Source organism: Dreissena polymorpha, chromosome 8, assembly GCF_020536995.1.
Source record: "Dreissena polymorpha isolate Duluth1 chromosome 8, UMN_Dpol_1.0, whole genome shotgun sequence".
Taxonomy (NCBI): domain Eukaryota; kingdom Metazoa; phylum Mollusca; class Bivalvia; order Myida; family Dreissenidae; genus Dreissena; species Dreissena polymorpha.
Window position 1 is genome coordinate 58,573,127 of NC_068362.1, and position 27,858 is coordinate 58,600,984.

A 27,858-nucleotide genomic window follows, 5' to 3' on the forward strand; every position below is an offset into this window, starting at 1 on the left:
TAAAATAGGAGTATTTCAAAATTATAACTTCAGTATGTGTCCTGTGTAGAGAAACAAGTTCAACATTCTATTCCCTTGAATTCAGTAGAGCTGCAACGATTCGATCCGATGCATCGAAAATCGGTTTGAAATGCGTCCATTCGATTACGATACCAAACCTACCAAATTCGATTAGATTCTTTAACATATAGACATATATATATATACATAGATACGTAAAGCTCACTGTATTCTGACTATTTGATACGGAAAGGTGTAGGTTTTATCTTAACCTGTAATAACGACGCGCACGATCGGCTGCTTATTACTTTTGTCATACAATCAATAAGCGCGTTACGGTCCACTTTCGGAAAAAGCGTCAAAATGGCTGAACAAGTTGTGGCTGACAAATTGAAATTATCAGATGCGCCTAAGAAGCTAAAATCAAAAGTGTGGCAGTATTTTGGGTTTCGGGATGGTAGCCCTCCCGATAAAGCAAAGTATAAACTGTGCTTCACGGATTCAAACATAACGTTGATTTAACAAGACTAAGAGATAGCACACGTGCAACTACTCAAGTCGCCAGCCAGAAAAATAGTTCTGTTTCTGTAGGGAATTTGTTAAGTTTATTAGAGAATGTGCTATGTCCTACAGGTAACAGGTGATGCTGTCACGACACAATGGTTGACATGCTTGTAGCAATTTTGGATATAAGTATAATAGTGAAAGTACTATCACTCCACTGATTCCAGATGTTCTTATGATTATATAATTTTATATTATTGTGTATTTAACACAATCTTCTAGTCAAAAGTTTTTTTATATTAAAATTGAGTCCTCATTTGCTATTCTTTTTATGTGTTTTATTGAAATACTGACATAGTTTGAAAGACAATTGGCAGTTTCTTGCAAAATATTTCGTACAAATGTTAATTTAACAAACTTTCAACAGTTTTTAAAACACTGTAGAACCAACCAAACTATATCAAACAAACACACAATTTGACAAATGCCCAAGATATCTAGGTATGGACACTTTTGAACAGAAATGTTTATTTTGAGGCAGAAGAGTGAAAATATGATAAAACTAGGTTTGAAGATGAATCGAATCGAAATAATCGGTATCAGAGTGTCAGAAATCGAAATCGAATCGAGCTGTTGGTGAATCGTTGCAGCTCTAGAATTCAGACTCTGACCTGGAAAGTGTCGTGCGATAAGGTGATTCTGTGGCTAACGATGTCTTGAATGCGTGTAACCGTTCTCAGGATCCACTTGTTCTCCCTTTTAAACTGCGACCACGTCAAACAGTACCACAGTCTGAAAATCAAAGTGCTACAATTGGAAACAGTGCACATATATCTGACTTTGAGAACATCATTGTAAAGAAGACACAGCTTGGCCACATTTTTAAGTGCATAGGGAACCTTCATGAGCACATATTTGTCTGTTGCTGTTAATGCTTTTGGACTCATAACTTTAGTGCTTGATGTTGACACAAAGTTTATTGTGGCATAAATGCGACACGTGCATTTTTGATGACATGACATGTTTATTTTCAAGATGATATAGTGCGCGGTGAGCTTTATGCTTAAATAGCCTTTTGCCGCGTAAATTACATCGCAAAGAATTAAGCCGTTTGGAGTGCACGCCCCCTTCCAGATGTGGCATTCATTTATTATTTTGCATTTATTATCAAATAAATGCTTCAATCTTAGTCTTTCTTCATCTGTTAGATGTGCCATGAAGAAATATGTTGCCATAATAAATAAATCAACCACTTGATTGGAAAGATTGACATTTTTCACATTGAACAATTATATTCTTCAAAATACTATCTTTAACATTTAAAATTTATCTATTCTGCTCTTACATATCGAGAAAAACAGCGACAGACTTTCTTCAAATGCGAATCTCCCGAGATTTCACGGTCATTTTTATTAACATACCATGTGCTCAAGTGTTTTCAAATTCAGAATGACATTTCCCGGTATTTTAGAGTATTCTGGCTTGTTTTGTAAACAAATTGTAGTGTAAATAGAAACTCAAAGTAAATATTATTATCAAAATGTAAGTTCTATAGCGTATCTTGGATGAGGAAGAAACTAGTTCTGGTATGTTGAAAAACATGGCCACTTGGGGTGGGGCATTTTCCCTTATGTGGCTGTAGTGAAACCTTGTGAACACTCTCAAAGCACATAAAAAGTCAAGTCCGTATTGGCCTTGGTAAGAACAATTTTGTAATGATATCTCGAATAATTTCAAAAATGGTAACAGTCTGTTGAAAAACATGGGTGAGGGGCATTTTTCCTTACATGACTATAATAAAACCTTGTTAACCCTATTAAAGTCACAGTACAGAAGAGAGACATAGCATAAGCCTCGAGCTTTTTTCTCAATTCTGTCAAATTGTATCCGACAGCCTTTATATTAAGCAATACTGCAATTTCTTCCTGCCTTGTGTATTGTTCGAAAATAATATGTATGTTTGTATTGTATTGCTTATATGTACTTTCTTTTGAACTAAATAAATAGTGTTTAAACCAAAGTCACAGTTATAGTTCAATCTTCAAGAAACTTGTTTGCAACATTTGTTCTGATATTTTGGTTTGCACAGAGAACAGGTCAGGTTTTTTTTTGTCGAAATGGACGTATACGTCTAGAAATCCTACTTTCGGTTTAAAAAGCGGTACCGTTTGAAAAATAAAATATTACTTGCTAACTAGGCTATAGATGTAATTTTATGTATGCCAATTAGAATATATCTGGTGGTTACAAGGTAGAAATCCGTCTTTTTTGCGCTTTAAAACTTAAATATTATCGCGTTTGTCGAAATGGACGTATAAGTATAGAAATCTAGTTACGGTTTTAAAATTAATTTTTTTAAATAAATTTCTTGCTAACTAAGCTATAAATTTAATGACAATTTTGCACACTTTCAAATTGCATCTATATGTATTATTAACATGTATTTAATTACAAGGTGTGTGTGCTTTAACATGTGACTCCAAGGAACTGTAATGGGAAGGTTTCGTTCACTAAGTTTCCCTAAAAATTCTTGTACCAGGCAGTCATGCTTTTTTACAAATAATAATCATTTTTAACTCATTCCAGATATTTTTCAAAGAAACTATTATACCTTTCAGTCATGCATATTTTTCCAAATAAAAATCATTTTAACTCATTCCAGATAAGTTTCCCAAAACTTCTTGTACCTAGCAGTAATGCTTAGCACACCTTTTTTTCAGTATTCTTAGCATGTTTCATGATGAGTGGATTGCAAATGTGATTTCTATATTGTCCAAATGGTTTTATTTTAATCAGATACGAAAAAAATGTCCCGTATCATCGCAACAGAGTTTTTCTTTGGACAAGAATAAGATCTCTCTCAGCTGACCATTGGAACACATGTTCAGACAAATGTTCATGAATAGTGGACACTTTATGTGGCGTCAAGAGTGTGCGTACGATTTTTCTTTAAATTGACTACGCGCCGTAGTTACTAACCCCACGTGACCCAGTTTTAAAACTCTGTTGAGATATTATTGGGAAATAGGTTCTGAGAAAGTTTCGCGAAGATTTGGCAATAGATGTGCCCTCTATAATCCTAACAAGCTTTTTCTTTAATTTGACCATGTGACCGAGTTTCTTTTTACCTCACACGACCCAGTTTCTAACTAAGACGAGATACTATTGGGACAGGCCTTCTGACCAATGTTCATTAAGCTCCGAAATAAATGTGGCTGCTAGAGTGTTTAAACGGAACATGTTGACAAAGGAAAACGCACGACGAACGACGGACAAAAGGCGATAACAAAAGCTCATCATGTTGTGCTCAGGTGAGCTAAAAATAAGTGCAACGTTTAGTAGTTAAATCGATTCGTAAGTTAGCTATGTTCTACAGAATGCTTTTGTATTTGAATGACTACAAATGTAGTTTTTTTTTCAAATAAATATTAAGAGCCAGCGTGTTCTAAAACATCAGCATGATACAAATAAAATTTTAAACGAATGTCTGATATATTTATATCAAATCAACGGGATTATAAGAAGTAAAGAAAAAAATAAATAAAGTAAAGATAGATGTGTCATATACGCTACAGTGATCAAAAAAACTAAATACTTTAACAATTTTAATACAAGCACATGGCCGATTTTTTAAACAAAACAGTTCACTTTATTATTTTTCAAATACATATTCAATGTTACAGTATTTTCTTAAAATGTTTTTTAAATTGATATCAAGTAAAGGTCTTAAATCATTGTAATGATAAATATGCGCTCTGGCAATGATAATATCTTAAATCGTACTCTACAAAAGAAATTCACCCATTATTAGTATTTTTTCGTATTTCGTATTTTTATATTACGCATAAGCTAATTTAAGTTTTAAGGACGTATGCTGCAGTTTAAATGCAAATTGTGCTGCTCATAGAATTTGATAATGTTTGGTATATAGGCAGAAATATCTGTTGTGGATAGAAAAATAAAATAAAAATTATGGGTCACCTGTGTTGTTCATTTTTTATTCGCACCTAAACAACAAGCATATTTCAGCACAAGAACAATTCACCGATAAGGTAATAGTATAAAAAAGTGTTGAAAACAACCTCCATTTTTCACAAAATATGTAATACTGATTTAATTTGACTGCAAATTAAACAAAAATAACATGAATCCAATTATTCATGTTTTTTTTAATCTATTTTTAAACATAAACAAAAACGAAAGAATTTCACATAAATAAAAAACGTTTACATACTACAAACAATTTGCGTGTGAATAGAGATACTGCAGAAGGCAATTATGGCGTATATGTAAAGCAATGATTCACTACCCGTGAACTTCGTTATCTATAATGAGCTTTTTAAATTATAATGATCTAGTTGTTATTGATACGCCGCTGTAATGTAATAATACTGAAATCAGTAAATATACAATGACTAAGATATTTTAAAGTACAGAATACATTTTAAGAACGTACGCGGTAGTTTTTATTATTTGTTATTACATAAAGCATAATGTTTGATAGATATATCTTTTGCTGATATTAAAATAAAATAACAATCGAGGGTGACGGGTGTTCTTATTTGTTTTATTGAGCTTTGAATTATACGACTATTTCAACGTTAGAGTTCACCTCGCAAATATGCCTTAAAGCAAAAACTGAGCACACACGTAAAAAACCTGTTAAAAATAATGTTATCTTCTGTGTCCATTTATAATTATGATTACAAATTTATTTAATATCATCAAACATCAATCGGATATCAACAAAGTTAATCGGAAAATTAAAAAAAATATAATGTCTTACTTTCAACTTGTAATACCTTCCCGCTTACAGATTTCATTCCAGTTTACCAAAATGACTTGTGGGTTATCAAAAAGAAATAAGAAAACATGTAAACAAGCAAATTTGTTAAATTGATATCCCCCGCAACATTTTGTTTGTGACCGTCGGGCGGACGAACTGATGTACGGACGGACAAGGCCAATTCTTCATTCCTCCTACTTTAGAGGGGGATATTTACTAAGTCAACAGGCTCTTTTGTTCACTATTCAAATTCAAATAACAACTCGCAGTCAAACAATACATGCTTAGTTCCAACACATCACGATTGAAAATGCACTAAATAAACATAAATCCGATCCTGTTTGCTCAATATAATGTGGTTCATCATTCTGTCAAATAATAGACGAATATATTTGGTTGAGAATCCATTATATACTAATATTTTAAAGGTTGTTGTTTTCCCAATCAAGAATATGGGCCTCATCAATTCCCCTATGCTACACGTGATCCCATGTCTTGTCTTAAGTAGTTCAGCGTGTCAAAAAAATCAAAAAAGGATTTCTCTATATTAAGGTAGAAAGATTAAGATTGCATTGCATTCGTGTATTATGACGTTATGTGTGTATTATAAATGGGTTGCAGGTGCGGTACCGGCGTACGTTCAAATACATTGCTTAACGATTGACCAGCCTGTAAATGCGATAGTGTACATCAATGTTTTTTATAATCAATGAGCGACTTTAGTGAGTAATGTCCCCTGTTTTCCGATATAGGTGGCGCTCTGGTCGAGTAGGTTCCTCTATGCGGATATGTTCGGATTTTATCATAAAGTTATCGCCATTGTTATTCAGCGAAGCGTTTGACAGCTTGACAATAGAAACATAAAATAATGCCTCAAACCATGTGTTGCGTTCCCTTTTGTTCACGAAAAGGTCGACACAAGTTCCCGAAAGACAAACAACGTCAAGCAGCATGGGTACAAGCTATTCGACGGGTGAAAACAAAGTTCGAAATCTGGTCTCCATCCGAATACTCGTACGTGTGTGAAAACCACTTCACCGAAGATGATTACCACACAATAACATATGCAGGTAGGTTGTTTGTTTAATTTATGTTGAAAAACGTCACAAATGCAAAAACATATTACGCTTATAATGCTGAATTTGTGTTTTCTCTCCATTAGATAATCGTGGCAAATATATCATTTTAAGTGTATGGACATGGTGAACGTGTACATGTATATACTAAAAGTCTAAATGTATTTGTTTCCAGGCTTATTTTACATATATTTTCTATCACCAATGACAGTACTGCTACACAATGTTATTTTGTTGATTTATTTAATATGCATTATGTGATATTGACATATTGCTGGTAATAAATTAACACTATATTTTGGTTTAATAAGGCAGACTTTTTTCTGTTTACTCATTCTGTAATCCATTAACAAAATCTGCAGCAAATTCATACATGCATTTGTTTATGGCATACTTTTTTTCCAGGAAATGAAAGACGTAAGCGGGCATTGCGAAAAACAGCTGTCCCTAGTATTTTTTCCTGGACGAACAAGGCGACTGTTGCTAAGAGCCAGGAGAGAAAGGAACGTCGTCTAGAAAGAGAAAACCGGAAACGTAAGCTGTTTGAAGATGTAACAAATATGGAACAGTCTGGTGAAAACACAAGCTTTGAACCAGAGTACATTACCACAAAAATTGACATTGTTACCTCTGATATCGATGTGGGTGCTAGCGAAGAAGTTGTGACACAGCAGGAATGTGTCGAGCAAATAATCTCGATCACAGATGAAAAGGTGACATTTATGGACTCATTTGTACAAACAGAGTGTGACACGGAAGATGCGGCAATACAAACAACAACTACACTTGCATTTAGCATCAACAAGTTCGAGGATGATGAAGCTGCTGTTCATTTCTACACTGGACTCGAAAATTACATGAAGTTCTTTTTTGTTTTGAACACACTCGGACCAGCAGCATACCATCTTAATTATGTGTATCATTCTATAACAAGTATAAGTGTTGCTGATCAATTTTTTATTACGTTGATTAAATTAAGGCGACACATGACAAACTTTGAACTGTCGCGATTATTTAATGTTTCGGAAAGTGTTGTGTCAAACATTTTTATTACGTGGGTCTTGTTCATGGAAAAACAGTGGAAAGAAATTAACATTTGGCCATCACAAACTTTAGTCCACTATTTTGCTCCAAGCAGCTTCAAGAGACTGTACCCCAAAACACGGGTTATAATTGATGGTACTGAGTGCCCAATTAAAAAGCCGAAGAATCCAACAGCTCAACAAGCCACTTTTTCGACTTACAAGAACCGAAATACAGTTAAGGTTTTGGTTGGCAGTACCCCTGGCGGTCTTATTTCTTATGTGTCTCCAGCCTATGGGGGTGCTACAAGTGATAGGCAAATAGTTGAACGGAGTTCACTGACCAGGCTTTGTTCCAAAAGTGACAGTATAATGGCTGATAAAGGTTTCAATGTGCAGGACATTTTTGCACCACATGATGTGCATATCAATATACCAACCTTTTTTAAGAAGCAAAATAGAATTTCGAATGAAACTGCTATTAAAGATAGAAAAATTTCAAGTAAACGTGTTCATGTAGAAAGAATTATTGGGCTAGGAAAAACATACAAAATTTTAACTGAACCTTTGACTAGCACAGAGACTAAGTTGTCATCAGAGATAATTTTTGTTTGTTTCATGCTATGTAATTTCAGGAATGGCATAGTGTCTACATATGCTTAAAGAATAGCTACAATCAAAGTTTTGTATGCAGCTAAGAGGATTAAAATGTCAAATTTGTATTGTCAATAAACATTCTGCAAAAAATATGTCAGATGTGCGCTCTGGTTATGAGTGTTAAGAAGTACATGTAATGAGAGTAATTAAGCTAATGGACATGTGATTGGAAGACTGTTTTTTTTATAGTTTTCATTTCTTAAGTTTAGGTTGATGTATTACATGTGATTGCTTAATAAAGTTCTAAAATAGTGTTTTGTTACTTTCCCATCTTTTAAAAAGCCAAAATGTATGTGAACTGTCAAGGCTAAGAACAGTTTTGACCTGAAATGATTAACGGTATGTGAGTCGACGCTCCTTTGTAAAGTACCTCAAACAGCACTTTCCCAATCTAGGGAAAATTACATATTTCCCAAATGAAGGTTACATTGTTTGTTTTTAACCCTTTGCTTGCTGGAAAAATTTTCATCTGCTAAAATGTCGTCTGCTGAATTTATAAAATTTGCATTTTTCGATTTTTTTTCAAAGAATACTATCAGAATAGCAAACAGTTTGGATCCTGATGAGACGCCACGTTCTGTGGCGTCTCATATGGATCCAAACTGTTTGCAAAGGCCTTAAAATTTTGGTTGCCGCGCCGTAAGGATTAATGAACTTAAATTAATTAACTTATGGCGCTCTATGGCTAGAACCTTAAAGTAAATATAATATTAACAACTTGGTACAGTTATTTTTAATTTTAAGGTATATGTAAGCAAAAAATCAAATACGCTAATTTCCTAATTCGAAGAGTTCACGACGCATTTTTCCCAATTTCAAGGTGTTCACGAGTAGTAATATTAGTCAGTTCATGAGACGGGTTCCACTTTACAAGTATACAATTCTCTCATCATCATAAAATAATAATCCTGACAATATGGTTTTTAGAAGCGAACTGTTGAAAAAACAAATTTTTAAAAACAAATATTTATTTCTAATACAATGCATTGTATAACACATATAATAGTCAAACAAATATTTTAGAACCAAACCAGGAACTACAAGAAACATGGTAACAAAAGTATTTACACATGCAGGGAACTTATTTTAAACATCCTTGTAATACAACTTTTTCAACAATTCAGTCTTAAAATAATTCTCAAAGAAATGTTCAAGTTTTAACAGCATCTGTGAAATGAAGTCCTCATTTTTGTGTACCCTTATGTACTTTATGTCAGTCAATGTATAAACGATCAGGTCACAGTACTTGCGTTCCGAACAAAACAACTGGCCCTGAATCTGATAATAATAAGGATGTTTTGCACTCAATTTTAGTTTACCGTTCACATCCTTAAGATATGGCACTGTCACTGAGGAAATCTCTTTATTTATAGCACTGAATGGGCATTTCACCTCAGCTATCAAGTCTTTATTTACAATTCCATCTGGAGATGCCCCTAGAAATGGGTGTGTCCGTGAAACCGTTATGCCACAAGACTTGACTTTAACATTCCTTGCACTCTCATAAATGTGTATCGCAGTTTTTTCATACTTGCATCCATGTCGCATCGCTTCATTTTGCCTCACAACTTGTCCCTGCACTATTGTTGAGGCCAATCCAACTAAACTTGTCTTTTCTGTCGCAGCACAGATTCGGTGGTAGTTTGAGGACTGAATGCGCTTTCCACGCTCCTCATGCCATCGATCATTGGTATTTTGTCCCCTCGTCTGTTCTTCAATACATTCACACTCTTCTGATGTTATTTTGGTAATTTTGTTGAGGTTTAGAAAGTTCTGTTCATGTGACGTACTGAAATAGTCGTGATCATTGCTATAAGCGTACATATTTGCTGGCTCGAAAGTTTGAAAAATTGGAGTTTTTGATATTGTAGCAAAATTCATACATGTGTTGTAGAAATGGTCTTTGTAATTGGCAGCATTTCTAAACTGACTAGGCCTGGGGTCAAAGTCTGCAATATTACAAATCTCAGCTCCACCTATCTTGAGGTCTCGAGCCTTTACCGGGGATCCTGTGTGTTTCTTCGATTTGTGGAAAGACTGAAGCTGTTGGGTACAAGATGATTCCACCTTAACTTCTCCGGATTGAACAAATTTCACACACGCATACAGAACAGTCCTTATATGTTTACAATGTCCGAACGGACCTTCACCAGCACCACATTCACACTGTGCCTCATGCACAAAGCCATGTTTGGTGAATGTAATGTCAACGACATAATCAATTTTCTTTTTCATTTCTGCCCTACATGAACTTTTTACATAGCACAACTTTTCTGAAGAAAACATCCTAAGGTACAACAAGAACTTGTCACCATACAAAGAAGTCACCACTTGGTCGAACTCAACTCCAAACCGTTCCATATATGCATTCGCCTTCTCACGGTCAAACGGGGCCATCTTCATGTCGGTGTTGACATCTTTGTAGCAACTGGTGGCTGGAATTTGCATTCGAAACTCTGGCATAAGCTCCTCGCAGTTGTTAAAGTTCTGATTGCGATCATATGCTTCAAGTCTGAAAGATCAAATATGAACATACAACAATTTTTCACTTTCAGTAAACATTAAAAAAACTTGTATAAACACAAACTTATTCGTCAGAACAAAGAGTAATACATACTCAGCATAGACCCCTACACATTCATAGAGTCCCCTAAATTTAATAAAGAACATGGGTGGGTGCTGTTGTAAAAAGTTTTGTCTTCTAAAAAACAACAGAAGTATACATGTACATTTCCCCACCCAACCTTTTAACAGAATTTACATTAACTTGTAAATAAGATATTTAACAATAAACCTTTCAAACAGTGATGTAAATAATAAAAGAATGAATCCTGTATGTATGTTTTTAAAGCCTTTAAACTGATTTGGTTTTTAGAAAAGACCGCGCAGGAATTTTCACGACATGAATCAAATTAAAAAATGGTTTCACATTACCTCTCGATTAATTCCTTTTTTCGTCCAGATAACTTTGCATTTCTCTTTCTTAATTCTGTGCGAAGTTGTCCTAAAGATAAACTGCTAAATTGTGAAGCCATAGTTTAAGACTTATCGTATAAACTATCATAAAATTATTGTAAAAGATTGTGTCTAACTCGGTTAATCGCTTGTCAAAATATGCGGAAGTAAACAATTGGAAAGAACAATAGACCTATTCGACAACAGCGCCACCTTTACGGGCACCTGCTAGACAGGGGAAGATAATCCACTAAAGTTCCCCATTATTCGAACATATTGTTCAGAGAGGAATAAATTAAGCGAAACAAAAAATGCAAGTATTATATACACGTGCGGCAAGATGCACCAACATCCGCACGTGGTTCAGAAGTATCAGCGTCGTGGATGAATAATTTTAATTCATCAGATATTCTATGTAGTAAATTATCTCAAATAACATTACATAGAATTTGATATCTCAAGCCATTGTTTGAGAAATTAAAGTGTTCCGATTTATTTTTAAGCATAACATGAAACGTACATATCGATTTTGATTATATTTTATATGTAACACATATACTTTGATGGCATGTTTGAAATAATAGATGATTCAATGGCAAGTTGCTTAATTTGAGGGAAAGCTATCCGTTTTAAACAAGTCGTTCTTGCGACATAAACATTTTCAGTTATAAGGAAGTTTTGACTGTTTTCCGTAATGAGATTCTTGATTGTTGTTTCAAACACGCGATTTAAAAAGGTTTTTATAGCCGCAGGAATGATGGTCGATTCTTACTGTGTTATTTAGGGGCTACAAATTGTTTATCAATTTTCTTAACTTTATAATTCTTAATTTCTGGGTGTCATTCCCTTATTGAATATGCATCCCGTTTTTATTCGAATACCCGAAAAGCATTTATTGCGCAACCGGTGTTACAGTCATAACAAATTTGCGTCAAACTAAACTGCCGCGTACGTCCTGTAGCTCATTCTATAACTAAAATGAGACTAATTGTGATACTCGTATAGCATTAGAATGCTCGGCTATTGGTAATTATTTGTTTGCATCCGGAAACAAACATGCAAACTTTTGTATAGAATCATATATTCGTGTGAAATTTGAATATTCAAACATGAACATGTAAACTTGCCGTAATATACTTCAAAGTATTTTTTGAGTATTGTGTTTCACCATAGCTTGCATTTGTAAAGCGCGGCAATAAACGGTAGGCAGAACCCGGATCACATTTCTTGAATACCGTAATTACTCTGTGTTTTCGGAAACTCTAAGTTTTCGGACAACCCTTTTTTAGCAAAATAATTATTTTTCGTGACTCCTAATTTTCGGACACACGAGTTTTGTTTCTAAGTCTTCGGACAGTCACGAAAAATAATTAATTTTGCTAAATTTTGTTAAATTATTAGATTTGTGTAAAGCGACCGGTTTGCGTATTGTGATTGGGCGGTTAGCTAATACAAACCACCACACTTTTTTATCACATAACGGTTGTTCTGTAATTGACTATTTACTGACATACGATCACGATATGTCACAGTTGCACAATTTTTATATTGATGGTTTTAATGAATGGAGCGATCACGCACCATTGCGCTTTACCTTGTGTTGTAATTATGTTACTACTACTATACTTGACCATGAAGAAATTAAGTTTAAGTGGGATGTCAATTTACGGGAGCATTTTCGCTCTAGTATCTATGACAATTTAGAAACTTTTAATGAAATTATACAAAATACAGATTGTTTGAATAGAGAATCCGTAAATACTATGCTTAATAAGTTTAGGGATACAGTGAGAAGTGTAGCAGATATTTTGTTTGCCAAAAAATGTTATTTTAAACAACATGTTCGTTTTAGTACGTCACCTGTACATGGAAATAATTGGTTTGATCCAGTTTGTAAAACAGCTCGCAATAGTTATTTGCATGCCCTTAGACTGTTCAATTTAGATAAGTCGCAAGAAAATCGTATATTGTTATGTGAACGGAAAAAGCATTATAAAGGTATTATTCGAAAAAAGAAAACGCAAGTTACAAAAAGAAAATGAATGAAATTGAGGATCTTAAAAGAAAAACAAAACCGACAGATTTTTGGAAACAATTTAGAACAAAAACTAAAAAATAAATCTGGAAATATACCTTTAGATGCTTTTCGAGACTTTTTAAGAACTAAAAGGCAATGTTTTTAATTGTGAAAATGATGAATCTGAGTTTTTTAATGAATATAATAATTTTGATTTGCCGAATAACGCTTATCCGGAGCAAGATAGACCTATCTCTGTGGAAGAAATAGTTAAAGCCGTTAAACTACTTAAGCGGAATAAAGCCCATGGACTTGATAATTTGTTAAATGAATACTTTATACAATCTATTGACATTTTAGCTTTGCCTTTGAGTGATATGTTCAATAAGATAATAGACTCTAGAGTGTTCCCCGAAGCGTGGACCGTCGGTTTTATTGTTCCATTACACAAAAAGGGCTCCGAGTCAGATGTAAACAGTTACAGAGGTATTACACTTGTAAGCTGTCTTTCTAAACTGTTTACCTCAGTTATTAATAAGAGAGTTGAAAATGTCTGCAATGAATGTAACATTATTTCGGACGCCCAATTCGGATTTCGAAAAGGACGTTCAACGTAGATGCAATATTTATACTTCAGTCATTAGTTCAGAACTATATGTTTGAAAATAAACGTTTGTTTGTTATTTTTGTCGATATGTTGAAATGTTTTTATTCTAATTATAGAAACGGTCTTTGGTTGAAATTCTTTAAATCGGGAATTCAGGGTAAAGTTTTACGAGTTGTTAGAGATATGTATAACAATGTTAAATAATGTGTTAAGTTATTTTCTTCATTTTCTGATTATTTCTCATATTCAGTAGGCTTTCGTCAGGGGGAGGTAACGTCCCCTTTGCTATTTTCTATCTTTGTTGAGGACTTGGAACTTTATCTCCAAGATGATATTAGTGCAGGCATTAATTTAGATGACGTTATGATTTTATTATTTTTGTTTGCTGACGACATGGCTATTATAGGTAAAAATCCAACAGAAATTCAAAACCATTTAGACCATTTACACACTAACTGCAATAATTGGGGAATCAGATTAACATAAAGGAGACCAAAATTATGGTTTTTCGTAAGCGAGGTGGATTACTGACCTCAGAGAAGTGGACCTACAATAGTCAGCCAATAGGAGTTGTTAATGATTTTAACAATTTAGGAGTTGTTCTAAATTATACTGGTAGTTTTAATCTTAATCAAGAATATTTAGTTGGTAAAGGGCTTAAGGCCATGAATGTTTTACTTTGTAAATGTCAGGACTATGATTTGAAGCCTAGTACTCTTTGTCAATTTTTGATGCCTTTGTTGGCTCTATCATCAATTATGGAGCAGAAGTTTAGGGATATACTATAAGTCAAAAGAATTAGAAGGGCTGCATCTAAATTTCTTTAAACGTCTATTAAAAGTTAGACTCAATACATGTAATAATATGGTGTATGGCGAACTTGGGAGATATCCGCTTTATATACACAGATACGTACGTATACTAAAATATTGGTTTAAGCTGCAGTCAAGCGACAATATTATTTAAAAATATGTATACAACGAAGCAGTTTGATATTGTGAAAAGGGTTGCACAAATTGGGTATATAATGTTAAAAAGATATTAAATGATAATGGTTTTCCAGATGTATTCGAAAATGCGCATGCTTTTGATATGAAATCATTTTTGTTTGTATTTAAATGTAGAATTGTTGACTCTTATAAACTTAAATGGTACAATGCTGTGAACGAAAGCTCTATGATGGATATGTATAGGAATTTTAAAGCCTCTCTAGTATATGAACCATATCTATATATTCTACCTAAATCATTAAGAGCAAATGTTAGTAAATTACGTTTATCTGTACACCCTTTGAGTATTCAAACGGGTAGATACGCAAGAAATGTAGAGGAATGATCTTTAAGACACTGTATTTTCTGTGATTTAAATGACATTGAGGATGAATATCATTTTGCTTATCATCATGTATAATGATTTTAGAAAAATATATATAAAAAACTACTATTATATCAAACCATCTGTTTATAAATATTTGAATTTGTTAAAAACGGTGGATAAAATGGAACTTTTTAATCTGTCACTGTTTGTCAAAAACGCGCTTTTATACGATCAAGACTGATAAATGATATGTCATAATATATTCATCTCTTGTATACTTATGATGTATGTTATATATTTCAAACTGCTATTCTAATATTCTTATTTTTAAAAACCACGAGTTTTGCTTTTTGTTTTTTTGTACCTTACATTTTTTTCTGCTTATTTATTTTTTTGTATAAAATCACGTGACAATATATATATGTGCGATTGTATACATATATAGACGATGTTCTTTGTATAAGTCTTGAATAAAAAATTTGTCTGAAAAAATAAAAAAATCTGCTAAAACAAGGAGTGTCCGAAAACATATGGTAATTACGGTAGTTCAAGGTGTTAACATTACTGGTAATAGATACCATAATGCGATCATGCTTTGCCAGTGCGTGCGCACCCGTTATCGACGCAATTAAGTTTTAACTTAACAGTCTGTTGGGAATCGACGATAAGCGTCAGTGAAATAAAAAACAAATTTACAGATATATAACGACTTAAACTGGAGTAAATAGATAAAAAGATTGAGTTATTATATGTGTGAGTAGTGTTTTGAATGTGTTAGATGTGTTTATCAAATGTTTGACCTATTTGATTATTCGACAATGTCGACCATGTAACGCGTCATGCCAACGCTTATTTAATATTTAAAAGATGTACAACTTGTAAATTGAAACTTATTTTGATTTTTTGCTAATGGATTTGTTTTTGTTTTGATCTAATTTTATATGTTTTAATACTTTTTATGAAACTATGTTGACATTTTGATGTTTCCACATTCTTGTTTTGACATGTTTTCAGTCGTCAGCGAATAAGTAGGAAATGTTTCCGGATCTCGCCTTTTACTCGGAATAAAGGTGAGCACCTTTCTACTTTTCTACAAACCAATGATAATGTTCAGGAATTGTGCCAACATTTTTATATCAACTTTGGTCATTTTTTGCACATGTTTCAGCTTTTGCTTCGATTAATATCCACCATTTTCCATTGCACAAAATTCACAAAATTTAATCAAGGCTACTTAAATCTTTCCTCTTATTAAAAATTAATATAACTCGAAAATGATATGTTAAACAACATCCATTTCCATTCTAGATTAAATCATCATATAGTTTACAATCACTTTACATCTATTAAGCGCAAAATTTTACTTGAAAAGGAAGTCTTAGAGTGAGTTTTCATTTAATTATGCATTGTATGTGTATAAAATAAGTTGCAGCAAATTTCGACTAAGCTAAATTAATCGCATAGTTTATAGCGTTTATGTTCCCCATTCACGAAATGTTTTATTTTTATTTGTGTTGTTATCTTTCATTTTAAAGGGGCTTTTTCAAAGATTTTGGCATGTATTGAAGTTTTTCATGAAATGCTTTAAATTGATAAATTTAAACATTGGATATAAAAAGCTTCAGTAAAAAAAAACAAGAATAAAAGTAAAGAAAAAAGTAACCCTCAACTGGGCTCGAAGCAGTGACCCCGGGAGTAAAAGTCCATCGCCTAGAGCACTCGGCCATCCGTTCTCATACAATGAGTGATTTATTATATATTTTATATAAGCAATCCTCGAAGTATCACAGAATAAAACAGCAACAACAGAACCCTCAAAATTATTCAATCGTTTTGCGTTGAAACGTTTTATAATTTTCAGGTTTTTAAATTGTCAAAAGATGCATATAATGGATAAATGCTTTTAATTAATAAATTTAAACATTGGATATAAAAAGCTTCAGTAAAAAAAACAAGAATAAAATTAAAGAAAAAAGTAACCCTCAACTGGGCTCGAACCAGTGACCCCGGGAGTAAAAGTCCATCGCTTAGAGCACTCGGCTATCCGTTCTCATACAATGAGTGATTTATTATATATTTTATATAAGCAATCCTCGAAGTATCACAAAATAAAACAGCAACAACAGAACCCTCCAAATTATTTAATCGTTTTGCGTTGAAACGCTTTATAATTTTCAGGTTTTTAAATTGTAAAAAGATGCATATAATGGATATTTTAGAGCATGGTAAATGTTCAATATAACTGTTTCCTAACAAATATCATAACTGCAACGAAAATTTGCGAATCCGAAACTTTTTTTGTAATTTTGACAATTAACCAAAATGTGAAAAGGATCTTAATGGTATATGTTTTGGGAAAATGCATACTATGTAAGCATTTGGGAAAATGTACATATTAAATGCCTTATTGCTGAGCAGTTTTTAGTTGTTCGCTAAATAAATGTTAGCATACAAAAGGCAGTAATAAGTGTATAAACGTATTAATATTAAATAAGTCTTTCACACAAAGAAATCAGTGCTTCTTTTAACTTGTCAGTGAAACACAAAGAAACGAACTTAGTGAGAGTTGATATACCTTTAATACATTAAACATGATATCCCTCCCCAGTGAATTCCGTTTAGCTAAAAAGCCATGCAAGTTCAATAGAAGATTTATTAACCTTATTGAATATAACTTTCAAGTAACAAATAATTGTGTTTGGTTTAAAGTAAACTGATTGCTTATGAGTAGGGGTACAACAATACAGCAAAACCCATATTGCAATATGTATCATATACAATATATATGATACAATTTTAAAACAAGACTGCATGCCATTACAATATGTGTGCATCACACTTTAAAGATTTACTATAGCCTCTGAGCTGTTTTCACATACAAGTAAAATATTGTTCATGTGCCCGATATACATTAACTTTCAATAGAAAACAACTAAGGCTTTTTAGGACGTACGCGGCAGTTTAGTTTAACGCTAATTTGTTTTGACTAAAACACCGGTTGCGCAATAAGTGTATGCTTTTTCGGACATTCGAACAAAAACGGGATGCATATTCAATAAGGGAATGATACCAAGAAATAAGTACTATGAAGTTTAGGACATTGATAAACAATGTGTAGCCCCTAAATAATACAGTAAGAATCGACCATCATGCTTGCGACTACAAAAGCCTATTTTATCGCGTGTTTGAAACAACAATCAAGAATCTCATTACGGAAAACAGTCAATACTTCCTTATAACTGAAAATGTTTGTGTCGCGAGAACGACTTGTTTAAAACGAATAGCTTTCCTTCAAATAAAGCAATTTGTAATTGAATCATCATATATTTAAAATATGCCATCAAAGTATATGTGTTTTACATAAAATATAATCAAAATAGTTCTTTAAGTTTCATCTCATGCTTAAAAAAAATCGGAAAACTTTATAACAACTTGGTTGATATCCATTTGATTTTTATGATTTTTATCATCATTATTATAAAGGACACAGAGATTTACATTATTTTCAACAGTTTTTCACTTGTGTGCTCAGTTTCGTTCTTTAAGGCAGAGGTGAAATCACACGTTGAAAATAGTCGTTTAATTCAGAGCTCAATAAAAAAAGAACTCCCGTCACCCTCGATTTTTATTTTATTTAAATATCAGCAAAAGATGGGTCTATGAAACATTATGCTATATGTAATATAAAATAAAGAAAACTTTTTCGTACGTTCTTAAAATGTTCTTTAAAATATCTGAGTCATTGTAGATTTTAAACAAAATACTGATTTCAGTACTATAACATTACAGATGCGTATCAACAACTAATAGATTATTATAATAAAATATTATATATAACGAAGTTCATCTATGAAGTAAATGATTGCTTTACATAAACGCTATATTTGCCGTCTGTTGTATCTCTTTTCACATGCAAACTTGTTTGTAGTACATGTATGTAAACGTGTTCCTAAAAATGAAATACTTGTGTAGGATTATATTTTTATCGTACACAAACTGTTCAGATAAAATTGTTTTCATATATTTTTTCCTAGCAATTCCAATTATAGGGTACTGCGTTAATATACATTAATTCATACAAATGATATGCCGTGAATTGGTGAAGTCATATCAAGAATCACAATTAATACAGTTGATATGCCCATTTGCATATTGTATACGTATTGATTTTAATTGAATACTTAATTAACCTAATGTAATGATCTCGATACACAACATTTATAATTTGTTTTTTTCACTGAATTCGAATTTAAATTTACATACAACAATAAAATGGTAAAGTCATGTCAAGAATCCAAAAAAGTAATTGTGGTATGCCCCTTTAAGTGTATTCAATCCCCTTTTTTGTTTGGTTCAGTATAAACTTATATTTGTTTAATCTTGCTACACATAATTTGTGTTTTCACTTTAATTAAAATCTTCTTTTGCATTGGCATACATAAAAACATTGACCAACTCATGTCAATTAATTAATTCATTTTAATGGTACAATACAAGTTTATATAATGTAATGAAGACCGTATACGCACATGAGCTTGTCATTTGGACGCACCTTAATAGGGGTCCTTAATTTATACAACCCGAATTATACGCACGATGTGATCGTTGTCTACACGCATACTAAAATTGGTTCATTTGTTCAGCAACACTATTAGATCGGTATTAGAAAATGCGAATATTCTATTGACGCAGATAAATAGAAAGCTTAAGTGATTTGATGCAATAAATACCGTATAAACAACATCATTTTATTCGCTCGATGCAGATTGATTGGGTTCCATTAGCTATATACTGCAATTAAGATCATATTATCGCATGTGAATATTAACTGGGCGCAGATAAATAGTGATCCATCACTGATCAAACCCGAATTCAACCGTAAATTTTAAATTATCTAGCGGGTGAATCGTCTCGTGGGGGTGAATTGTCTTGGGGTTGCTATTAACGCTACATGTACTTCCGGCCAAGCCACGTGTTTATAGCCATTGCGCCATGAAAACACCACTTTTTCGTCATTGAATCAAAAACTGGATTTTTCCCAGATATGACGAAAACGCCATCGTGTAGATCGCGTTCTGGTCCATATACACGTGAAATTTCAGCACAAGATTCTGGCCAGTTTTCAACACTCTCAAATGGTTGCTATATGCTGGAGCTTATCGAATTTTAGTCGCCATTATCATTCGTTCAATTGAACGTCATCAAATGATGACATCAATATAGCACTCATACCATAAAAACCAGGAGTCAATGACCCCTGGACTGAAATTTTGAGGGGTCAAATTGAAAAATTCTGGGGTCATTTTGAAGCGCGTTAATTGTGTTTTTGTCTGTATTATTCAATTTTTTAGTTAAAAACATGCTCCAAGAAGTACACAATATCTAAAAAAGTTATACTGCGTTACTAGAGTTGCAACACCTTAATGGTTTCGCGTGATGGAATGAGTGGAGAGATCAATTCAAATTGAAAATCAATAATTTCTTTAAAAAAATTGTTACGAACAAATATGTGGGTACGAAAAAACACAAATTTCGGTACGAACACAAATTTGAGTACGAAAAAAAGGGTATGAACAAAATAAGGGTACGAAAAACTATTTGGATACGAAACAAATGGGTACGAATTAAAAAATTAGGTACATAAAAATTCGGATACGAAAAAATTTTGACTACGAACAAATGGGTACGAACAAAATTTGGATACGAACAAATTTGTGTACGAAAAAAAATGGTTACGAAAAAAAAGTGGGTAGGAAAAAAAACAATTTGGTTACGAAAACAAATTAGAGTACGAAAAATATAGGGAACGAAAATAATTAGGGAACGAAAAAACTATTTGGGTACGAAAAGAATGGGTACGAAAAAACTATTTGGGTACGAAACAAATTTGGGTACGAAAAAAATGGGTACGAAACAAATGTGTGTACGAAAAAATTTGGTAACAAAAAACATTCGGGAACGAAAAAGATGGGTACGAAAAAAAATTGGGTACAAACAAATTTGGGTACAAAAAACATTTGGGTACGAAAAAAATGGGAACGAACAAAAAATGGGTACGAAAAAAATTGGAAATGGAAAACATTTGTTACGAAAAAAATGGGAACGAAAAAAAATGGGTACAAAAAAATGGGTACGAAAAACAATTTGGGTACGAACAAATTTGGGTATGAAAAACATTTTTGTACAAAAAAATGGAAACGAAAAAAAAAATGGGTACGAAAAAAATGGGTACGAAACAAAATTGGGTACGAAAAAAATGTAACGAAAATAATTTTGGTACAAACAAAAATTGGGTACGAACAAATTTGGGTACGAAAAACCTTTGGGTACGAAAAAAATAGGTACGAAAAAAAGAATTGGGTACGAACAAATTTTGGTACAAAAAAATATTTGGGTACAAACAAACGGAAAAAATTTGGGTACGAAAAAAATTTGGGGACGATGAAAATGGGTAGGAAAAAAAATGGGTACGAAAAAAATATGGGTACGAAATATTTTGGGTACGAATTTTTTAATATTTAAAATCAATTTTGAATTGTCTAGCGGGTGAATCGTCTCGTGGGGGTGAATTGTCTTGGGGTTGCTATTAACGCTACATGTACTTCCGGCCAACCCACGTGTTTATAGCCATTGCGCAATAAAAAACACCACTTTTTTGTCATTTAATAAAAAACTGGCTTTTTCCCAGATATGACGAAAACGCCATCGTGTAGATCGCGTTCTGGTCTATATACATATGAAATTTCAGCACAAGATTCTGGCCAGTTTTCAACACTCAAAAATCGCTGCTATACGCTGGAGCTTATCGAATTTTAGTCGCCATTATCATTCGTTCCATTGAACGTCATCAAATGATGACGTCAATGTAGCACTCATTCCATAAAAACCAGGCTTCAATGACCCCTGGACTGAAATTTTAAGAAGTCAAATTGAAAAATTCTGGGGTCAATTTTGAAGCGCGTTAATTGTGTTTTTGTCTGTATTATTCAATTTTTTAGATAAAAACATGCTCCAAGAGTTACACAATATCTAAAAAAGTTATACTGCGGTATTAAATAAAAATATCATGATACATAACACAACATATTTTAATGAATTGGTACACAGAGATAAGGACATAATATCAATAATTTGTGCGACCAATATTGACTTTAAGTTTTTCAAAAACAAAACATGTTAATTTTACAACTTTTATTATTTCTATCACTATACTATATGTTTATTTGTAAAAACAATAAATCCTCATTAAATCTACTTCATCATAACACATTCAAGTAATTTAAGATATGTACCTGTAGCACCTTTTCATCACATATTTATCTTTGTTATATAATCATCATCCATATGATAGCTTTTGTACAAAAACACAATCTAAATGCATGGAACATCTTGTATATCTATTACTGTTAATCCGAATACTATACATGTCGGAAATATATACACTTTACAATGCCTTACCAGTAGTAGTTTAACTTAAATAATCCAAATTTTCCTTGTTATTATCTGGTTTAACAAACCTTATTTAATGTTTGTTAAATCCAGTTAATGCTATCTCCATTATTGAATCACCATTACTTGTAATTTGAGTTGTTGTTGTTGTTTGAATCGCCATTTTTTAATTGAACGCGGGTTTAATGTAAATTTACAATACGTCCGCCATTTACAATGTCAAAGGTCAAGACGTAGCGCTTTAATTCTACTCGGATAATTTATATCTAATCGAGGAAATGTGGTTTCTTAAAGCGGGTATATACGATTTTGTCAAATATTTATGAATTTATATAAAATGTGTGAAAAACTAATGATATATATATTTCAATATAAATTAAAATAAAAGTTAAGAAGAACACGTGTCGAAAAATGCGAAATAAGCCAGATATTTAATTCTCAAATTGAAAACGGCTGTACAGCCGAATTCGCCAGCATGTATATCATACATGTACAATGTGAATCTAAACTTAGTTTAACGGTTTATTTGAATTTCTGCAACGATATCTATTCATACGACACACGAGCACTAACTCCAATCCTAATACAAAGACGAATGTGTAATAGACGTCATTATGGCGAGTTGTTAATTATGTTTTGGGTCGTTGAAAAGATAAACGAAAGCTTTTGACGGTTCACTAAAAGTTCTATTTTTCCGTCTTTAAAAGTCTGGATCACCAGGCACACTAAACAAGTTTAAGTTTAACAACATTTGTAAATATAACGTGAATAATAAAGTACATCTAAGGCTCACCCTTTGACAGTTAATTTCAAGTTGTTATAATTTGGATATACTTGGAGTTTAAATTTACGATTATATTTTATTTATCTTATTTTTACTTTTTGATGTTGTTGATTCAGAGTTGGAAATTTGAATGACACCGCCTTCTGAGGCTCGCCTTTATATAGACAGTATCAGCCAATCAGGTTGCACATAACAAAATCTGGACAAATGAAAACAATTGTTACAAAGTAACATTGGCGTTCTAAAATAAACATTTCAGAGAAAATTTAGCTTTTGATGGGAAACTTTAATTAATTACCATTTATAATGTGGCGTTTACTTGATATTTAGAAAGAACAATATTTAAGGAATAAAATGGCACCACATATGGTTTAAATAGACCAAAATATGATATCAAACGCCGGTTTACAAAATGGACAGTGACAACTTCCAAACAAGATGGCGGATGCGAATTACACTTGACAAGTAAGTTGAGTTCAATAAAATGAGAAAAACTGTATTAAATGCATTTACAAAAACAACCCCATTCAGCCATCAGGCTTAAACAACAACATATTATATTAATAAAGGGTGGCCTGTTCCAACTTATATAACTAATATAAGCAAAATCTTAAATAACAGCATGTAAATAATTACGTTTGTCCCAGTAATAAAACCATATTTCAATATTGGTTATGATATAACCGTTATATAAATATATTAATTATGCCTCATTGAACTTGAGCAAATGCTAAGCTACGTAAGAATAAATTACATCATTCATTTGACCACAGTAACATACAATAAGAATAAATATCATGACATTATTCATTGGAATAATGTTATTCAACTGTTAAATAAATACAATGTAATATATTAATTAGACAACTATATTTGTGACAAGTTACACTTGTTACATTCACCCCCCTGTACCTTAAAGAAACTTGTTTACTTATATCTATTGAAATGATACATTTTAAAATTTGATTCATGTCTTGTTATTGGTTGAACTTGACATTGTTATTTATTATAAATGTTAAAATAATATTTCCATCCCCTCTATCACAGTCAGGAATTCGTCTGTAGATGTGTCCCGATGTCCAAAAGTCTGTTCCAGCATTTGAAGGATGAGAATGTTAGTGGAACGCCCTTTTACCATATCTGACAGAAGGACGTAGTTGGCTATCCTCATCCTTCTTTCAGAGGTGGACCTTGGTTGGGGAATGCTGCCAGGTAATATAAGGAAATTGTACTTGTCCATGATTTGATCAGGATCTGTTACTGGAATCCCTTCTACTGAGTCCAACATGTTGGCCACATGTTGGGCAACCGCCAACCTTTTTGCCGGGCTCATCAGCCGCCAGTCTTTTGGGGGCCAGTCCATAGTGAAAGAGGGGCCCTTGAATTGGACGGTTGGCAACCGGTCCCAGTTCCGCCTTGCCGGAGGAACAAGTGGCATGCAACCCCATGTCAGGAGGTGAAGAGCCCTCTGCTGTAGGGTCATTTCCTCCTGCATGTGTTTGTTCTGTTCCTCCAGCAGAGGCGTCTCTGGGAGAAATGTCTCCACGGGTGGCCTTGTCGTGGCTGAGTTGAATGGATGGGCCGGTCCCTCGATTGGCGTAGCAGTGTATACTGTGGTCTCTTCCATTTTTGGGAATGGTACAGGGAGTCTTCCTCCTGTGGGGAGCATGGCCGGCTTGGTAGGGCTATAAGCTTCAACCCCAGGAGTTGGACTCCCTGATTCTTGTATGGTTGGGGTGTCTGCTGTTTTCCCCTCTGCTAACTTCCAGCCCGCCTCCCAGTCTTCCATTTTCTTAAGTTTTGGGGCCTGTGAAGTCTCCCGCCACACCTTTACTGCTTCTCTTGCCTCCTTGGCCGCCTGGGTTGTGAATACGAGAGGTTTTACAACCTTGCTGTAGTCCTTGGGATATAGAGCTAGATAAAATGCTCCGGCCTCCGTGAAGATGTCCTGATTTAAGCCATCAGCAATGGACTCGTGCCAGCGCCCAACATGTCGCTTCAAATCATATGGGCGACTCATAATGGTTGGCACATCCTCTACACACCATGGGCAAATTATGTCCAAACGTTGGTGTTCAGTCCCAACATGGCTTTTAAGCTCTTTTCTTGAATGTAGAGCCGCAGGGCATAACCAGCAAAGTTGCTGTAGCATCTGTAATGTTGTAAATATTATACATGTAAAATGTTAGTCTTGTTTTTTCCATTAAAAGACTAGTTTTCTTTTAAATATTGGTCATTGCAATCCGTTTCATTATACTATAATGTTTAAATGCTAAAATGTTTGTATATTTAGCATAAGGTCAATTCAAAAAGTCATTGTACATTGCATAGTTATAATAGTTTTGCCTGGTGATCACTGTTCATAATATAATAATTTCGATTTTTCAGGAAATCCTTCATCTGATGGAATTATACACTTCCTCAAGTAATATTTTCTCCTTGAACCACGATGGCCGTCTTAACTACAAGTAAGGAACTAAAAAGTCTCATAGTCATTATGGGTAGCTAATCCAATACAGACTAGAGCAAAGAGTCGGTTGGCCAACCTAATAAAATAATAAATTCCATCCTAATATGCCATTGGTACCTATTTCATACTTCTCCCCATTACTTATGTGTACATTCACTTCCTCTTAATTCCACAACTGATTTCCTTTCCATCCACAAGTGATTTCCTCTTATTATCATTTAAATTTTAAAATTTCATAAATAACATTAGAATAACTGTTCAATGAACATGAATTATAACTCTATGTCAACACACACAAAAGCTATGTTCACAGTTTACATTTCACATAACACTGTTTATATTTAAGTTGTCATTTTCATTAATGACTTGAATACATTTACTGTACTATAATGTTAAACATAAACTTGTAGTACTAATGTTATCAATATAAATTCAATATACAACCAAATGTCTTCAGTTATGTAAGACTGTCCACCTTAATGTTACATATTTATATTCCTACTGTTGAAAACCATTTTGGCAAGTGCGAGCCTTTATATTTCATTAAATGGTCGATGTGATAAACTCTTGACTTTTTCAGTTTTCCCTTCTTAACATAATATGTAAGATCGTCAATACGTTTAATTACAAGAAATGGCCCCTTCCATTTTGGTGTTAGCTTAGTGTCCACTCTAGTCCGTTTCGAGGGATCATACAACCATACTGCCTGCCCTGCTTCTAACTTTCTTGTTTCCGACTTTAAATCGTAATGCTTTTTCCGATAAATTGCGGCCTTTTTTAAGTTAATTCTTGCAATATTGTGTGCAGACTGTATTTTATTTTTAAGGTGTTGCACATATTCATGTGTGTCTTCTTGGGAAATTGATTCTTCTTCCGGTGTGCCGATGACAACAGCCATGGGCAACAGGACCTCTTTTCCAAAAAACATTTTGTTTGGTGTGAGCCCAGTGCTGGCGTGAGGTGAAGACCTGTAAGCCATTAAGACTTGTTGTAAATATAAATTCCATTCAGTTTGGTTTTCCCTGCAGAAACTAGACAGCATGCATTTTAAAGTTCTGTTAAATCGCTCGACCACAGCGTTTGCTTGTGGTCGACGAATTGAAGTTCTTAATTTAGTGATTCCTAAAAGAGAACATATCTCTCCAAAAAGCTTTGATTCAAAACAGGTTCCACAGTCAGACAAGACAGAAAGAGGTACCCCAAACCGCACAATGAAGTTGTCCACCACAAGATTTTACTATAGCCATTGGCCCATATAAGGAAAACTGCTATGCCCTCAACGGCCATGGTTTTAAACTGACAGAACATTTTTAACTATACCCAGAATTAATAAAACCTTATCAAACATTAGTAATTTGAATAACTTTAGATGTATTAAACATCCCCAAAAAATCATGAATGTAAAATAAAAACCCCGTTGTTGTTTACTTTTCAATCTCAGTTTGTGAGAAATAAATGGGTTGCTAAACTTATCGCATGGAAATGGTATTACGATAATAATAATTCAACTCGTCATAAAAATTCCAGTGCACAATTATACTTACAGAGTATTCTGTCATATCTATTACCTGTCAATAATACCCGAAAGGGGAGTTAGACAGTATAAAGTCTTGGCCAAACATGGCCGGACCGACGGACATGTCCTGTAAAAATGTGTAAGGTCCGGCCTGTCTGTCAAATTAACAGGACCGATTGTCCGCTAAAAGAACACAACAAATCCATAGGTTTGTATAGGTTTGTTTATGGCTCTGAATGTTTTCTGAGGTGCAAAAATAGCAATAGCGTCTTTATACACGCTCTTTTCCGTACCAACGCTATTTCTGCTGACGGAATTTTCCGAGTGCACCTGATTGGTCTATTTATGTGCATCTTACGAATGCGGGTCAGGACGGTCCAAATCCACGACGGCCTAGTCGCTTGACAAGATAATCATAAATCTGATTATTACAATTTAAATGATGCAGATATCAATTTGTGTGGTTTTAATAGCAATAGTAATGTATAATAATGATCATTGTCATTCAAACCGTTATTATCTTGGCTATTAATGTCAATGCGTGAAACAGGCCGGTTGTCATTTATGGAGGCCGTTGTCGGTTTAGGCTGTATTGACAAGACTCATACCTGATATGCGCGCTGAGCGTAGCTTAGTTAAACAAGTATCAGCTACTTTTGTTTTGGAAATTGTTCCTATAAATTTAAGATATTACAAAT

At 33.5% G+C, this 27,858-nt stretch overlaps 2 protein-coding genes across 2 annotated transcripts; one reads left to right on the plus strand and one right to left on the minus strand.

Annotated features, from left to right (window-relative positions):
• The first annotated feature begins 5,995 nt into the window (after positions 1-5,995).
• On the plus strand, positions 5,996-8,297 carry LOC127843200 (uncharacterized). Its single transcript, XM_052373067.1, has 2 exons — positions 5,996-6,360; positions 6,772-8,297. The coding sequence occupies exons 1-2, from the start codon at positions 6,159-6,161 to the stop codon at positions 8,049-8,051; spliced, it is 1,482 nt and encodes a 493-aa protein (XP_052229027.1). The 5' UTR covers positions 5,996-6,158; the 3' UTR covers positions 8,052-8,297.
• A 417-nt stretch (positions 8,298-8,714) lies between these two features.
• On the minus strand, positions 8,715-11,260 carry LOC127840560 (uncharacterized). The gene is made up of 3 exons (XM_052368971.1): positions 10,980-11,260; positions 9,365-10,557; positions 8,715-8,737 (listed from the first exon to the last, which is right to left on the minus strand). Exons 1-3 carry the CDS (start codon positions 11,078-11,080, stop codon positions 8,715-8,717), a joined length of 1,317 nt encoding a protein of 438 aa, XP_052224931.1. The 5' UTR covers positions 11,081-11,260.
• Between the last annotated feature and the right edge of the window lie 16,598 nt (positions 11,261-27,858).